This window comes from Hylobates moloch, unplaced genomic scaffold (genome assembly GCF_009828535.3).
Source record: "Hylobates moloch isolate HMO894 unplaced genomic scaffold, HMol_V3 SCAFFOLD_19, whole genome shotgun sequence".
Taxonomy (NCBI): Eukaryota; Metazoa; Chordata; class Mammalia; order Primates; family Hylobatidae; genus Hylobates; species Hylobates moloch.
Genome location: NW_026652294.1, coordinates 37786561 through 37802453, shown reverse-complemented (window position 1 = coordinate 37802453; position 15893 = coordinate 37786561). Strand labels below are relative to the sequence as shown.

Genomic DNA, 15893 nt, shown 5'->3' with positions numbered 1-15893 from the left:
GCATGGCCGTCATGGGTGCCACTTTTTGAGGCACTGGGTCAGCAGGTCGAAGCCTCCAGAGAGTCAGCTAAGAAAGGAAAAGCATCCTCTAGATTTGGCAATTAGCCCCCAATGACACTTTGCCAAAGGCAATTCCAAAAGAGTATTGGAGGAAGAAGTCAAGAAGTGTAGAGGCTTATTTCTGTTTTACCTATTGTTTATTTGTATTAGAGATGGGGTCTCGCTCTGTTGCTCAGGCTGGAGTGCAGTGGTGTGGCAGAGGCTTAAAGATGCTTATCTTTGGCCGGACTTTGAAAAGAAATTGACTAACTTCTGCTGTCTGCTGGTACATACATTGCCTCAAGGACTGAGAAAAGCTAATGGGACAGAGAAGAAATAGTGAAACATCTCCCTGTTTACTACATGCAAACCTACAGTCAACATTATAAGATGCCAGGTTGGCTTCTTTCAATTTGGCCTACAGCCCTAAAAAGTAAGTGTGTCTTGAAGGCACAAACCTTAAAGCTGTGAATGGAGACTTTGAAAAGTATCTAGTCTAGCCCAGAAATGGAAGTAGCAGAATGCTATCGACCGAGTTGTACCCCAAACACTGAAGTCTCATTAATACCTAAAAAGCCTGAGCCAGCTTTTTTTTTCTGTGTTTACCTTCATACCAATTACATAGTGAAGTCATTATGGAGCAGAGGGGAGCTTGCTCTGAGGCTTGTGTGAGTTGTGGCTGTCAGCCCCTGGCATATATTCCTTAAAATCCTTAAAGAAGACAAGTTATTTAGAAAATACTTCCCATTGCCTGCCATATGTCATAAATGGCATTTAAAAGGACTATCTCAATTAGGTTCACAAACTCTTTATTGGAGGGAGTTAGCATTTCTCAAATTTGTTGGGATGGTTAAAATTAAGGAAAGGATAGCTTTCTGTTGCCATGGAGATTAATGTGTCAGTAACAAGCCATATTGACGGGTGCCTGTTGCTCAAGCTGGTACAGACCCTTGTTCCCTCATCATCTCTGGATACCATGGGAAATCTTCAGTATTTTGGAGTCCTTGAGGTCTGTTTGTGAATAAATGCCACCTGTGAGTGCCATGTGGTGGATGGTGAATCTATAACAGTGGCAAATCCTTTGTCTGACAATGTCACCAACATTTCTCACTTCTGAAAACCTCAGCTAAGCAAAAATATGGGCACAGCACACAAGAGGCAAGACAAACAAAATCTGAAATGTCACTTGTTAAAAGTGTTCTGGGATTTTATTAATTTATATCTATTGAAAAACAGAACTCTATGCCACCGCATGCACAAAACCGTCAAAGGACCAGAAGTAATACAATGTCTATGGCATGGGCTCAGGAATTTATTATTATCATTGATCCTCTCTTCCAACCATGCTCTTCACCTAATAGAATTATGGTACAACAGACCCCAAATCCTCTTGCTGTGGGGGATAATATGTAGGAATTAAGAGCAGAGCTCTGGAATTAGGTTGAGTTTGACACTCACTTCCAGCACTTCCTAAATGTGTGACCGGGGCAGGGTAGACTTGCCAACCCTTCAGGATCCCTCTAAAAGAGGGATAACAGTAGTCTTTACTTTCTAGAGCTGTGTGAGGATTAAATTTTATGTCTAGAGTGTAAACACTCAACCAGTGATCACTTTAATATCTGTCGAGACAAGCTGGGTGGAGGAAGGGAGAGGGAATGGGTTCTTCTCATTTTGTTGTTTGGGTAGAAGAAAGAGTCTTGGGTTCTAAATCTGGAGACTTTGGTATTAGTTCTGCCACAAACTGGCTGTATGACTCGGGGTAAGTTAACTTCCTTAGAGCCTGTTCCTTCATATATCAAACAAGATAAAAGCCAACACGGGCCAGGTGTGTGTGTTGCAATGCATGTAATTAATTTTTTTCTTCATTTACACACAAAGAAGCTGAAACTCAGGGAGGTTAAATTCTTGCCCCAAGGCACAAGACAAGTTCATGGCAGGCCAGTACTCACCCAGACACCTGGCTCCAAAAGCCAGGTTTGGGGCCATCAAACTTGGCCATTCACATCTATGTCCAACATCACAGACCCGGTCTCAGCATATTTGTGGAAAAATAAAGGAGACACAGGAAAAACAGAGGCAGGAGATTTGAGTCCATGATGCCATTAAGTCAGGGGCTGAGTTCCTCCTGTGGGAGGGAGTTCCAGCTCTGAGCAGACTCCTCCTAAAAGTAGGGCTTTTCCTGCTTCATCCAAGGGCAGGCTGCAGATTTCTATGCATCTGAGATTGGACCCACACAATGTCAATGTCAGGAGGCTCCCGCATGAAGGTCAGTGGATACAACGGATTTCTAAACTGATAATGTCAGTCAGCAGAAAACGTGATTCTATTTGCTCAGTGGTTACACATACCTTTTCAGGTGCACAGGTTATCAGGAGTCAGGGTCCTCTAGTAAGAGTCTATTTTGGGGCTGGGTGCCGTGGCTCACGCCTGTAATCCCAGCATTTTGGGAGGCTAAGGCAGGTGGATCATTTGAAGCCAGGAGTTGGAGACCAGCCTGGCCAATGTGGTGAAACCTTATGTCTACAAAAAATATGAAAATTATCTGGGCATGGTGGTGCGTGCCTGTAATCCCAGCTACTTGGAGGCTGAGGCAGGAGAATTGCTTGAACCTGAGAGGCAGAAGTTGCAGTGAGCCGAGATTGCACCACTGCACTCTAGACTGGGCAACAGAACGAGACTCTGTCTGAGGACTAAGCTCTGATTTTTTTTTTTTAAACCTTGCCCAAATTCCAATCTAAGGGGTCTGCGGAATCATGCCCTACAAGCCATAAATTCTAATCAGATGGGTTTTAGTTAACCCTGTATATGGTGACTTTTCAATCTGACTCTGGCGTAACAAGGAAGAAAATCAAAATGTTTTATCCCAAAACATATTTTCTTGCCATACCTTGAAATTGCCCTGCAAAGTTTCTTGTGGGAAAAATCCATATTCTATAGAGAATCTCCTTTCTGCTTTGTTTTCCTTCCTTTCTTTCCTGTTCCAGGAGATAATCAACTAAGAGCCAGGGACCATTCTAATTCCAATAAGAAACATTTTACAACCTGCTCTCTCTGAAGTCTGCTATCTGAGAGCTTCCTTTGCGCAGTAAAACTTGATCTCCACAATCCTTTATCTTAACCCAAACATTTCCTTTCTGTTGATCCCAGGTCTTCAGATAAACTCAACCAATTGTCAACCAGAAAATGTTGAAATTTACCTACAGCCTGGAAGCCTCTGCTTTGTTGCCCCGCCTCTCTGAATCAAACCAATATATTTCTTAAATCTATTTGATTGATGTCTCATTCCTCCTAAAACATATAAAAGCAAGTTGTACCCCGATCACCTTGGGCACATGTTCTCAGGACCTCCTGAGGGCTGTATCACAGGCCATGGTCACTCATATTTGGCTCAGAATAAATCTCTAAAAATATTTTACAGAGTTTGATTCTTTTTGTCAACACATCTCAAAAAAAAAAAAAAAAGGAAGCTACTCTGAGTGGCTTTGGGTTTTTAGCTCTGTGGATGAGTGAGGGTGTCAAAAAGCAAAATTGACGAAAAGAGAAATTACACCTGGATCGTTGGTAAACATAGCGCTTTAAAGCTTTAAAGCCACCTGGAGCCTTCAGGTTATCGGCAGTCGCAGCTTTTGCTGGGCTGCTCGTGTTGTTGTGGAGCTGACAAAAAAAGTGGGGAGAGAGAGGAACAAAAGGGCTGGCAGTGCCCAAGTGTAGTTCTAAGAGAAATGATTTTCAAGTTCGAAGTGCTCCTAGCTTTCTTCATCTGGAGAGCACTCATTACATTATAGAGTAAGCGATGACCAAATAGCTAAGCTCTGATTCGATCAGCTTTCTGTACTTCCTGTAAATTTCCCGCAAGGTCTTGTCCTCTTCGTTCGTGTCATTTCTGTTTGTATAAATTCTCACCTGTGCCAACAGAGAAATACATCCACATATGAGCATGCACACACACACACACGCACACACACACACACACACACGGTGACTACACTTTTCAGGGCTTGACAACAACTTAAATGATCTCCACGTACAATTGTTGAATCAGGAAAATATGTTGGCAGAATCAGAAAAAGACCAAATCCAACTACTAGAAAAGAGAGCTCCAGATTCCCTTCTGTGAAACTGCTGATTTCCAATGAACAGATGATTGTCCCCCACTGCCTTATCTCTGCCCTTCGTTCCAGAGCAGAAGCACCATTCCTGGATGTCCCCACTCTACCCTGTGCAACCAGCCTGGGGGCCTCTTACCTTGAATATACGCAGGGCACACTGCCGTTCTTTCTGACTCTTCAGGATCCGCTCCACAAAACTAACATCAAGGAAAGCCCAGATTTTGAAGTAAAACAACTTCCTGCAGGATATGATGAGGAGGTGCAGCTCCTCGTCGAGTGACTCATGGTTATTGTTGAATTCACAAGTTAATTTCTGGAAGAGCACCAAAAGGGAAGATGCGTGTGGGCAGAGATGCTGAGACTGAGTTGTTCTGTAACATTTCCATGACCTGGCTCTGGGCCTGATAGCCGTGATTGTTTGGGGGCTTTCAATTTTAATCTTTAATTTTTGTGGTACATAGGTATATATATTTATGGGGTATATGGGATATTTTGATGTAGGCATACAATATGTAATAATCACAATGGGGTAAATAGAGTATCCTTAACTTCAAGCATTTATCCTTTGTGTTACAAACAATCCACTTATACTCTTTTAGTTTTTTAAAAATGTACAATTAAATGATCATTGACTATAGACACCCTGTCATGCTATCAAATACTAGATCTTGTTCATTCTTTCTAACTTTTTTTGTACCCATTAGCCATCCCCACTTCCCTCTGCACCCCCTACTACCCTTCCCAGCCTCTGGTAACCATCCTTCTACTCTCTATCTCCATGAGTTAAATTGTTTTAATTTTTAGCTCCCACAAATAAGTGAGAACATGCAAAGTTTGTCCTTCGGTGCCTAGCATATTTCACTTAACATAACAACCTCAGTTGCATCTATGTTATTGCAAGCAACAGAATCTCATTCTTTTTTGTGACTGAATAGTACTCCATTGTGTACATGTACCACATTTTCTTTATCCATTGATGGACACTTAGGTTGCTTCCAAATATTGGCTATTGTGAACAGTGCTGCAATAAACATGAGAGTGCAGACATCTCTTTGATATATTGACTTTCTTTCTTTGGGGTATATACCTAGCAGTGAGATTGCTGGATCATATGTAAGCTCTATTTTTAGTTTTTTGAGGAACTTCCAAACCGTTCTCTACAGTGGCTGTACTACTTTAAATTCCCACCAACTGTGTATGAGAATTTCCTTTTCTCTGCATCCTTTCCGGCATTTGCTATTGCCTGTCTTTTGAATAAAAATCGTTTTAACTGGGGTGAGATAATATCTCATTGTGGTTTTGATTTGCATTTCTCTGATGATCAGTGATGTTGAGCACCTTTTAATGTACCTATTTTGCCATTTATATGTCTTCTTTTGAGAAGTATCTGTTCAGGTCTTTTGCCTATTTTTTAATTGGATTACTATTTTTTTCCTATAGAGTTGTTTGAGCTCTATATATTCTGTTTATTTATTAATCCCTTGTGATATGGGTAGCTTGCAGATATTTTCTCCCATTCTTCCTGTGGGTTGTCTCTTCACTTTGTTGATTGTTTCCTTCATTGTGCAGACACTTTTTAACTTGATGTGATCCCATTTGTCTATGTTTGCTTAGATTGCCTGTGCTTGTGGGGTATTGCTCAAGAAATCTTTGCCCAGTTCAATGCCCTGGAGAGTTTCCCCAATGTTTTCTTGTAGCAGTTTCATAGTTTGAGGCCTTAGCTTGAAGTCTTTAGTCCATTTTGATTTGATTTTCACATATGGCAAGAAATAGCAGTCTAGTTTCATTCCTCTGCATATGGCTATCCAGTTTTCCTAGCACCATTTCCTGAACAGGAGATCGTCCTTTTCCCAATGTATGTTTTTGGCACCTTTGTCAAACATGAGTTCACTACAGATGAATGAATTTGTTTCTGGGTTCTCTATTCTGTTCCGTTGGTCTTTATGGGATTAATAAATAACCAGAATATATAAGGGGCTCAAAATCTGTTTTTATGTCAGTCTCATACTGTTTTAGTGACTATAGCTCTGTAAGATATTTTGAAGTCAGGTAATGTGGTTTTCACAGTTTTGTTCTTTTTGGTCAGGACAGCTTTGGCTATTCTGCATCTTTTGTGGTTCCATATATATACATATATATGTATGTATATATATATGTGTATATATACACATATATGTATGTATATATACACATATATATGTATATATATACATATATATAAATTTAAGATTCTTTGTTGTATTTCTGTGAAGAATGTCATTGGTATTTTGATAGGATTGCACTGAATCTGTAGATGGCTTTCGATAGTATAAACATTTTGACAACATTGATTCTTCCAACTCAGGATTAAAAAACTCACTCAAAACCACTCAACTACATGGAAACTGAACAACCTGCTCCTGAATGATTATTGGGTACATAATGAAACGAAGGCAGAAATAAAGATGTTCTTTGAAACCAACGAGAACAAAGACACAACACACCAGAATCTCTGGGACACATTCAAAGCAGTGTGTAGAGGGAAATGTATAGCACTAAGTGCCCACAAGAGAAAGCAGGAAAGATCCAAAATTGACACCCTAACATCACAATTAAAAGAACTAGAAAAGCAAGGGCAAGCACATTCAAAAGCTACCAGAAGGCTAGAAATAACTAAAATCAGAGCAGAATTGAAGGAAATAGAGACACAAAAGACCGTTCAAAAAAAATTAATGAATCCAGGAGCTGGTTTTTTGAAAAGATCAACAAAATTGATAGACCGCTAGCAAGACTAATAAAGAAGAAAAGAGAGAAGAATCAAATAGATGCAATAAAAAATGAAAAAGGGGATATCACCACCGATCCCACAGAAATACAATCTACCATCAGAGAATACTACAAACACCTCTACACAAATAAACTAGAAAATCTAGAAGAAATGGATAAATTCCTTGACAAATACACCCTCTCAAGACTAAACCAGGAAGAATTTGAATCTCTGAATAGACCAATAACAGGCTCTGAAATTGTGGCAATAATCAGTAGCTTACCAACCAAAAAGAGTCCTGGACCTGATGGATTCACAGCTGAATTCTACCAGAGGTACAAGGAGGAACTGGTACCATTCCTTCTGAAACTATTCCAATTGATAGAAAAAGAGGGAATCCTCCCTAACACATTTTATGAGGCCAACTCATGAACATAGAATATCTTTCCGTTTTTTGTGTCCTTTTCAATTTCTTGCATAGTATTTTATACTTTCCATTGTAGAGATCTTTCATTCCTTTGGTTAATTCCTAGGTATTTAATTTTATTTGTAGCTATTGTAAACAGGATTACTTTCTTGATTTCTTTTTCAGATTGTTCACTGTTGGCATATAGAAATGCTACTGATTTTTGTATGTTGATTTTGTATCCTGCAACTTTACTGACTTTGTTTAGCTGATAGTTTTTTTTTTTTTTTGGTAGAGTCTTTAGGTTTTTCCAAATATAAGATCATACCATCTTCAAGCAAGAATTATTTGACTTCATTTTCTATTTGGATGCCCTTTATTTCTCTCATCTGATTGCTCTAGCCAGGACTTCCAGTACTATGTTGAATGGCAGTGGTAACAGTGGCATCCTTGCTCTGTTCTGGATCTTAAAGAAAAGGCTTTCAGTTTTTCCCCATTCAGTATGATACTAGCTATGGGTCTGTCATATATGGCTTTTATTGTATTGAGGTATGCTCCTTCTATACCCAGTTCTTTGAGAGTTTTAATCATGAAGGAATGTTGAATTTTATGAAATGCTTTTACAGCATCAATTAAAATAATCTTCATTCTGTTGTTTTGAGGTATCACATTGATTTATTTGCATATTTTGAACCATTCTTGCATCCCTGGGATAAATCCCACTTGGTCAGGATGAATGATCTTTGTAATGTGTTGTCGAATTTGGCTTGCTGGTAATTTGTTGAGGAATTTTCCATCAATGTTCATTAGGAATATTCACCTATAGTTTTCTTGTTTTTGATGTGTCTTTATCTGGCTTTGGTATCAGGGTAATACCAGCCTTGTAGAATGAGTTTAGAAGTATTCCCTCTGCTTCTATTTTTCTGGAATAGTTTGAGTAGGATTGGTGTTAGTTCTTCTTTAAATATTTGATAAAATTGATAAAATTCAGCAGTACAGCCATCAGGTCAAGGGCTTTTCTTTGCTTGGGGACTTTTTATTACAGTTTCTATCTTGTTACTTGTCAATGGTCTGTTCAGGTTCTGGATTTCTTCATGGTTCAATCTCGGTTGGTTGTACGTGTCTAGGAATTTATCCATGTCTTCTGGGTTTTCCAATTTATTGGCATATAGTTGCTCGTTGTAGGCTCTAATTATCCTTTGGATTTCTCTGGTATTGGTTGTAATGTCTCCTTTTTCCGCTCTGATTTTATTTATTTGGGTCTTCTCTCATTTTTTCTTCTTTTGGCTAATGGTTTGTTAATTTTGCTTATTTTTCAAAAAACTTTTATTTCATTGATCTTTTGCATTATTTGTTTCACTTTCACTCATTTCTGCTCCAATCTTTATTATTTCTTCTCTTCTACCAATTATGGGATTGGTTTGCTCTTGGTTTTTTTAGTCCTTTAAAGTGTATCATTAGAATGTTTCTTTGAAGTTTTTCTTCTTTTTTGATGTAGGCGCTTATAGCTATGAACTTCCCTCTTAGTATTGCTCACTGTATCCCACAGGTTTTGGTAGCTGTGTCTCCATATTGTTTGTTTCAAAAATATTTCAATTTCCTTCTTAATCTCTTCATGACCCACTGGTCATTCAGGAGCATATTATTTAATTTCCGTGTGTTCATTAATTTCCAAAGTTTCTTGTTATTAATTTCTAGTTTTATTCTGTTGTGGTCAGAGAAGATGCTTGCTATAATTTCAATTTTTTGAATGTTTTAAGACTTTTTTTTGACCTAACATATGGCCTATCTTTGTGAATGATCCATGTGCTAAAGAGAAGAGTGTGTATTCTTCAGCCATTGGATGAAATGTTCTGTAAATATCCTTTAGGCCCTTTTGGTCTATAATGCAGACTAAGTCTGCTGTTTCTTTGTTGATTTTCTGCCTTGAAGATCTATCCAATAGGGAAAGGGGGGTGCTGAAGTCTCTAGCTGTTATTATATCGGGATCTATCTCTCTCTTTAGCTCTAATAATATTTGCTTTATATGTCTGGGTGCTCCGGTGTTGACTGCATATATACTTACAATTATTATATCCTCTTGCTGAATTGACTCTTTTATCATTATATAATGACTCTGTCTCTTTTTACAGATTTTGTCTTGAAATCTATTTTGTCTGATATAAGTATAGCTACTCCTGCTCTTTTTTGGTTTCCATTGGCATTAAATATCATTTCCCATCTCTTTATTTTCATTCTATGTGTGTCTTTATAGGTGAAATGTGTTACTTGTAGACAGCAGATAATTGAGTCTTTCTTTTTAATCTGTTCAGCCACCTGTCTTTTGATTGGAGGGTTTAGTCCATTTGTATTCAATGTTATTACTAAGTAGGGACTTACTCTAGCCATTTTGTTATTTGTTTTCTGGTTGTTTTGTGGTCTTCTCTTCCTTCTTTTCTTCCTTCCTGTGTTCCTTTTAGGGAAGGTGATTTTCTCTGGAGGTATGTTTAATGTCTTGCTGTTTATTTTATCTGTTGTATGTTTTTAGATTTGACGTTACCATGAGGCTTGCAAACAATATCTTATAACTCATTATTTTAAACTGATGACAACTTAACACTGATTGCATAAACAAACTAATAGACAAGCAAAACTAAACTTAATAAAAACTTTTTACTTTAACTTTGTCTCTCTACTGTTTAACTTTTTGTTATTTCTATTTGTATCTTACTGTACTGCCTATGTCTTAAAAGTTGTTGTTGTTATTATTTTCGATCGGCTTATATGTTTGTCTTTCTACGTAAGATATGAGTAGTTTCCTCACCACAATTCCCGTGTTACAATATTCTATGTTTTTCTGTGTACTTACTATTACCAGTAAGTAATAGTAACTATACATCTTGGACCTTCAGATGATTTCTTATTGATCATTAATGCCCTTTTCGTTCAGACTGAAGAACTCCCTTTAGCATTTCTTGTAGGACAGGTCTGGTGTTAATGGAATTTGGGGACTTTTCAGATAAGGGACATTGGACATGTAGTTCTTAGAGGAAGAGATTTGAGAATGATGGTGATCTCATCTAAGGTTGCAAAACTTGGAATTTGGAGGCAGTGTACTTGGAGTATACAAGGTGCTCGTCCCAGCCCTGCAGTGGACTGGCTGGGTGACTGTGGGCTGGTCACTGAACCTCAAGTTCTTCTGCAGCACACAAGGATCATGATGATGTGTGCCCTACCCCACCTTTGGTTTATGTGGGTACCTAATGAGGTATTAGCACTTGGAGTCCATCCATGTTTGTAGAGATACATAAACCTGTGAATATCAATTGTCACAACCACTGTGAGGTCCTTGGAAAGACAAAATTATCCTGATCTTACAGGTGAGAAAGCTATTAGATTAGGGAAAAGCCCAGAAGCTCTGAGCTCTTCAGTTGTGTAAATCAAATTTGACTTTGTGTCTGGCCTGGTCCTCCCCATTCTATCTCCCCAATTACCGGGAACTGGCACTGCTATAACCAGACAGATCCCCCACTGAGATCTGATCATAGGAGCCACAGGGTCTCCTGCATGCTGCTGCGGCCTCGTGGAAAGGTAGGAAGAGGCAGCCCAGCCGCTATTCACCTGCAAGGCACCTCCAGGCTCGGGATTCATAGCTCTGAGTGGGGACTTAGGGGCTTTCCCTGGCTGACAGCTAACCAGATAATTCCTTGTGTCTGTACCACATGTAGGAAGTGAGTAGCAGCTTTTGTTGCCTACTGTCGTCTTGGGAGGAGGGCAGGAGGCTTAGTTGGTGATATTTCCTAGAACTTCAATCTGAGATTGAGTGAACATTTGGGAGCCCAGCCAAGAGCAGGCAGCAGTGGACTTTCTTCTGGGGAAGCCAGTCACCTGAACAGCAGTCACTCCTCACAAGTCCTACCTACCTGCAGAGTGTGCCGGAAGGTGGGCAGGAGATCTATCAGAGTGGGTCTCATTGACCAGTCTGGGTCACTGAAATAGCAGCTTCTCAGACTGATGCTCCTGATCGGGATCTCCTGCAAGAGGATTCGGGCTAAGCGTTCGTACTTCATGATCCGTTCAAAGAAGAAGTTCACCTTCAGATTGGTGGCCTGCCTGGCCAGCTTGGCCCAGGACATACCCCAGATGACCTGTCCGTGGGGGTCATGAATGTGGCATTTGATGTTGATGGTACGGAGGGTGCTGGCGTTCTCACACAAGTTCTCAAGCAGCTCGTCGGAGATACAGTTGTAGTTGAGGTTCAGGGACACAAGACGGTGGAAGGTGGACATGGTCTTTTTGAACTGGGGGCTGCTGTAGACAGCAAGGTGATGGCTGAAATAGTCCTCGATGTTGAGCTCTGAGATCATATTCTCATTCCTCATGTAGCTGAGGGAGTCGAGAATTTGGCAGCCTTGCTCCACGGTCAGCCTGGCCCCTTTTAGGTTGAGATATTCCAGATGTTTGCCCATCTTCTTTAAGAAGAGGCTCAAGCTCCTGATGAATGAGCTCCTGATGGTGTTCCTCCACACCAGGCGGTCCAGCTCCAGGTATTGGATGGAAAGAGATTTCAGACGGTTGTTGCTCTTACTCAGACGAGACAGGAGGCCCCGCATGGTGACCTGGAACTTCCTGGTCAAGACAGCATTGTAAGGATTCAGGAATTTGACCTCCAGGCGCTCCAGATAACGACCAAACTTCTTAACATACCAAAGAGCTGACTCAACTTCAGATGCATGTACCCTGGAAGGTCTCCCGCTGAAGGTGATGGTCCTGGACCGCCAGAGGTCAGCAGAATACATCATCTGGTTCCACTTTCTGCAGACAAGAGCAGCTCTGGACCTGTCCCTGTCTCCTAGCCACCAGAAAACACGGCACAGACACACATCGGGCAGAGTGGCCCAGCAGCTCTGGTCTTGGGGCTGGATCAGTTCACTTTCTTCGTCCATCCAGGAACTGAGATGTACAGTGCAGCTGTGTGTTAGGCAGGGCTTCCAAAACTGAGGAAAGGAAAGCAATCACTTGCTTTCTGTGGGGAATAAAAAGGAAGAGCCATTAGCTGTCAAACAGAGATTAAACTCAAATGAACCAGCTTTCCCTGTGGTCCCAAGTGCATTAGGCACTGTGCCAGGTGTGGGTGGTTCAATGATACATTCATGACACAGTCCACAAGGACTGTGCAAGGACTTCACAGTCTATCCAGGGATACAGACCAGTACTCAATTATAACCCTGTGAGAGAGCGGGAAGTTTCAGGCGGACTCATAGTGTGGGGTAGCGCACTTGGAAGGTGACTTACTGTTTGACTAAATACAGTGTTTGGAAGTAGAGAGAGGGCTGCTCAGAGGAAGTGACGTCTGAGTTGGGTTTTGAAAGGTGAGTAGGATTTGCAAGGCAGATCAGGTGAGCCTAGTGGTAGTGGTGGAGGAACTGATGCATTCTGGGCAGAGGGAACAATACGTGCAAAGCCCAGAACTGTGAATGTATGTGATGTGTTCCCATTCAGAGAACTAAAAATGGTTTGGTCATCTGGCACTTAACTTGTTAAGTGGGCTGGAAATGGAGGAACTGGATCACGTGGGAGCAGTGGGAGGTGCTGGATCAAGGGGTCTTGCGTGATGTGATAAAGATTATGTCCTAGAAGCCAGAGAGTCCCACTTCCCCTTTCCCCAAGATTCTGGAATCCTGACATGGCCTGTCCCCTTCTTACATTGCTGACAGTTGTGTTTACATTCAAGAGCTGTAACAGCCGAACAGGGTGGAAAACCCCAGCTGAGGTCACGGAGACCCATGAAGGTTGATGGGTCAAATGTCTGGAAGCCATGTGGTGAGTTTTGAGGTATGGAAAGGACACTCTGGGGGATAGAGGAAGGACGGTCAAGAGCAGAGTCCAGGCATTGTGGTGGGAATGGGGATGTGTTTGCAAGTTCTTTAGAAGACATGATTTGGTAACTGTTGAAGGAAGAGGTAGGGAAGGCTGGAAAGCTTCTGACCCAACTACAGAGTCCCAGCAGAGAGCTGGGCGAGTGTCTGCTTCATCCATAGATATTTTATAGCCATCTGCTAAACTTTTTACAGTTTTTTGCTTTCAAAGTTTCATTTGCCTAAAAACTCTCCTCATGTTGTTTGCCCCTCCCAAACCCCCACTGTTCAAAGCTCAAGCCCTACCACTCCTTAAAGCTCTCACTGACTACTTTACCAAGTAAACCTAAGATTATTGATCATGGCTCATAAAATTGTGGGGCTGGAAAGAGACCTGAGAATCGATTTCTTTTCAGATGAACACTGAAGGCCAGAGAGGTGAAGGGACTCACCTATAGTCTCACAGCAAGTTAGTATCAGGCCCCAGACTGGAACTTAGGCTTTTTGACTCTTTCTTCTGTACTTTTTTTTCCTGTCCCCACCTCTTGGGCCTCAAGGGTGTAGGGGCAAGTGAATCACATTTCTCAATTCAGGACCGACATTATTTGTCTGTGCAAGACCCCTCTCTGGTTTTATTTATTCACGTGTTCCATTTTAACCCTCTGTCCCATTCCATTGCCCCCACCATAGACAACTGTTCAAATGTGTTTGATGTGCATCTTTTTGTTTGTATGTGTGCCTGCAAAATGTGTACTTACTGCTTGTGGGAATAAACTTACTGTTTATTCCTGTGGCTCTGTGTACATTTCACCCGTTGTGTCTAGCAGCTGAATAGAACCCATGGCAGGTACCCTGCCTGTCTCCCATCCTCTTTCCTTTGATGGACTCCAAGTCTCCTCCAGCTCCCACCAACACCACAGTGGCAGTGAGCAACCTCAAGTAAGCACAGGTGTGGGCCTCCCCAGGGACCTTCTCCAGGCTTTGTCCTCACTATCGCATCACTTTCTCTCACCACCCACTCACCGATTTGGCCCCAGTCTCCAGCTGGCCCTCCCACCTCCACATCCGAACAGACTTCCATAAAGGATTTAACAGCAGCCCGCCCCACCCATGACATGGCACCCCAGTGGTTCCCAGCATGGCTGCGTCCACATTTAGTCTGCCTCCTTCTGCTACCTCTTGCCAGTGCCCCTCTTTGTATAACCTGTGTCCTTGCCTTTCTCTCCCAAGGGATCCACACACCCCTTGACATCCTCCTTCTGCTTTTGAGAAGTACTTAAACATTTAACAAATGAAGAAATAGGTCTCTTCAATCACTTGTAAACTGCCCAAGGCTAGGGGCCTCCACAGCACTCACCACCGAGCAAAGCTCCTAAAAGGTGCTGCAGAAGAGATAAACCAATTTAAAAGCTCCACAAAGCAAAGACTTGGAATCAACCCAAATGCCCATCAATGATCGACAGGATTAAGAAAATGTGGCACATATACACCATGGAATACTATGCATCCATAAAAAAGAATGAGTTCATGTCCTTTGCAGGGACATGGATGAAGCTGGAAACCATCATTCTCAGCAAACTAACACAGGAACAGAAAACCAAACACCGCATGTTCTCACTCATAAGTGGGAGTCGAGCAATGAGAACACATGGACACAGGGAGGGGAACATCACACAATGGGGCCTGTCGGGGGGTGGGGGGCAAGGGGAGGGAGAGCATTAGGACAAATACCTAATGCATGCAGGCCTTAAAACCTAGATGATGGGTTGATGGATGCGCAAACCACCATGGCACATGTATACCTATGTAACAAACCTGCATGTTCTGCACATGTATCCCAGAACTTAACGTATAATAAAATAAATAAATAAATAAATAAATAAATGCTCCAGGAAACCTTTTGGCCTAGCAAGGTCGTAGGTCAGAAGAATCATCAGATACTGGTGCTGTAAGGGTGGGGTTGGAAGAATATGTGTGTCTGGAAGAGTTGCTGCAAGGAGACTCCAAATTCTATTTAATGACTGGGAACCTCCCCTTACCCCCCCAGACCCCAGCAGAGGCGGTGTAGCTTAGTGGGCTGGATCCTAGCTATGCCCATTACAGTCGGATGACCTTAGGCAAGTCAATTTCTTTGGGTCTCAGTCCTCACATCTGTAAATGGGGTAATAATAGTGCCTTTCTCCTAGTGTTGGGAGGATTAAGTGAGCTGATACCGGGAAAGCACCGGGAACATGCCTGCCACATAGTAAACGTTATGCAAGAGCTGGCTGCCATTAATAAGAAAGTTGGTGCCGAGGTACTTCTGCAACGTCTCGTCAAGGAAGATAGGAATACAGACACATCCATTTCACAAATACGGAAACAGAGGTGTTGGAAGGTGAATAAAGTTTCCCAGGGAGAACGTGTAGTAAGTGGGGAGATGGGATTCGAACCCAGGGTTGGTCCACCACATCACACAGCTGCCAACCAGGGAAGGAAATCTAAAGATGTCCTACCCACCGCGGGAGGAGAGTTGGCCGGGCAACTCCTGCAGCCAAAGATGCTTCCCAGAGGAGGTGATGAAAGCAGCCCGCCTCCCCCCCGCAGGCCTCGGGGCACCCCACCGCCACCCCAGCCTGCTCCCGCCCGCGTTCGCCCGTTACCCGTTCGCCGAGCCCCGCTCGGGCTGCGTCCGGTTTGGGCTGCAGGGACTGGAGCGCGCCTGCCTGCTCCGCCCGCGCAGCTGCTGCTCCGACGCCAACTCCATGGGCGCCCGG

General features: G+C 42.2%; 1 protein-coding gene across 1 annotated transcript; it reads right to left on the bottom strand.

Annotated features, from left to right (window-relative positions):
- Nucleotides 1–3594: 3594 nt before the first annotated feature.
- FBXO39 (F-box protein 39) lies at nucleotides 3595–15892 on the bottom strand. Its single transcript, XM_058431484.1, has 4 exons — nucleotides 15780–15892; nucleotides 11203–12305; nucleotides 4285–4461; nucleotides 3595–3942 (listed from the first exon to the last, which is right to left on the bottom strand). Exons 2-4 carry the CDS (start codon nucleotides 12223–12225, stop codon nucleotides 3814–3816), a joined length of 1329 nt encoding a protein of 442 aa, XP_058287467.1. The 5' UTR covers nucleotides 12226–12305; nucleotides 15780–15892; the 3' UTR covers nucleotides 3595–3813.
- Between the last annotated feature and the right edge of the window lies 1 nt (nucleotide 15893).

What these genes read in the sequence shown, in the direction of transcription:
- FBXO39 (XM_058431484.1), bottom strand. Translation starts at nt 12,225, where the DNA reads ATGGACGAAGAAAGTGAACTGATCCAGCCCCAAGACCAGAGCTGCTGG. An exon ending in CCTTCCGGCACACTCTGCAG is followed by an intron (nt 4,462 to 11,202) that starts GTAGGTAGGACT and finishes GTGCTCTTCCAG; the next exon opens with AAATTAACTTGTGAATTCAA. An exon ending in GTGCCCTGCGTATATTCAAG is followed by an intron (nt 3,943 to 4,284) that starts GTAAGAGGCCCC and finishes CTGTTGGCACAG; the next exon opens with GTGAGAATTTATACAAACAG.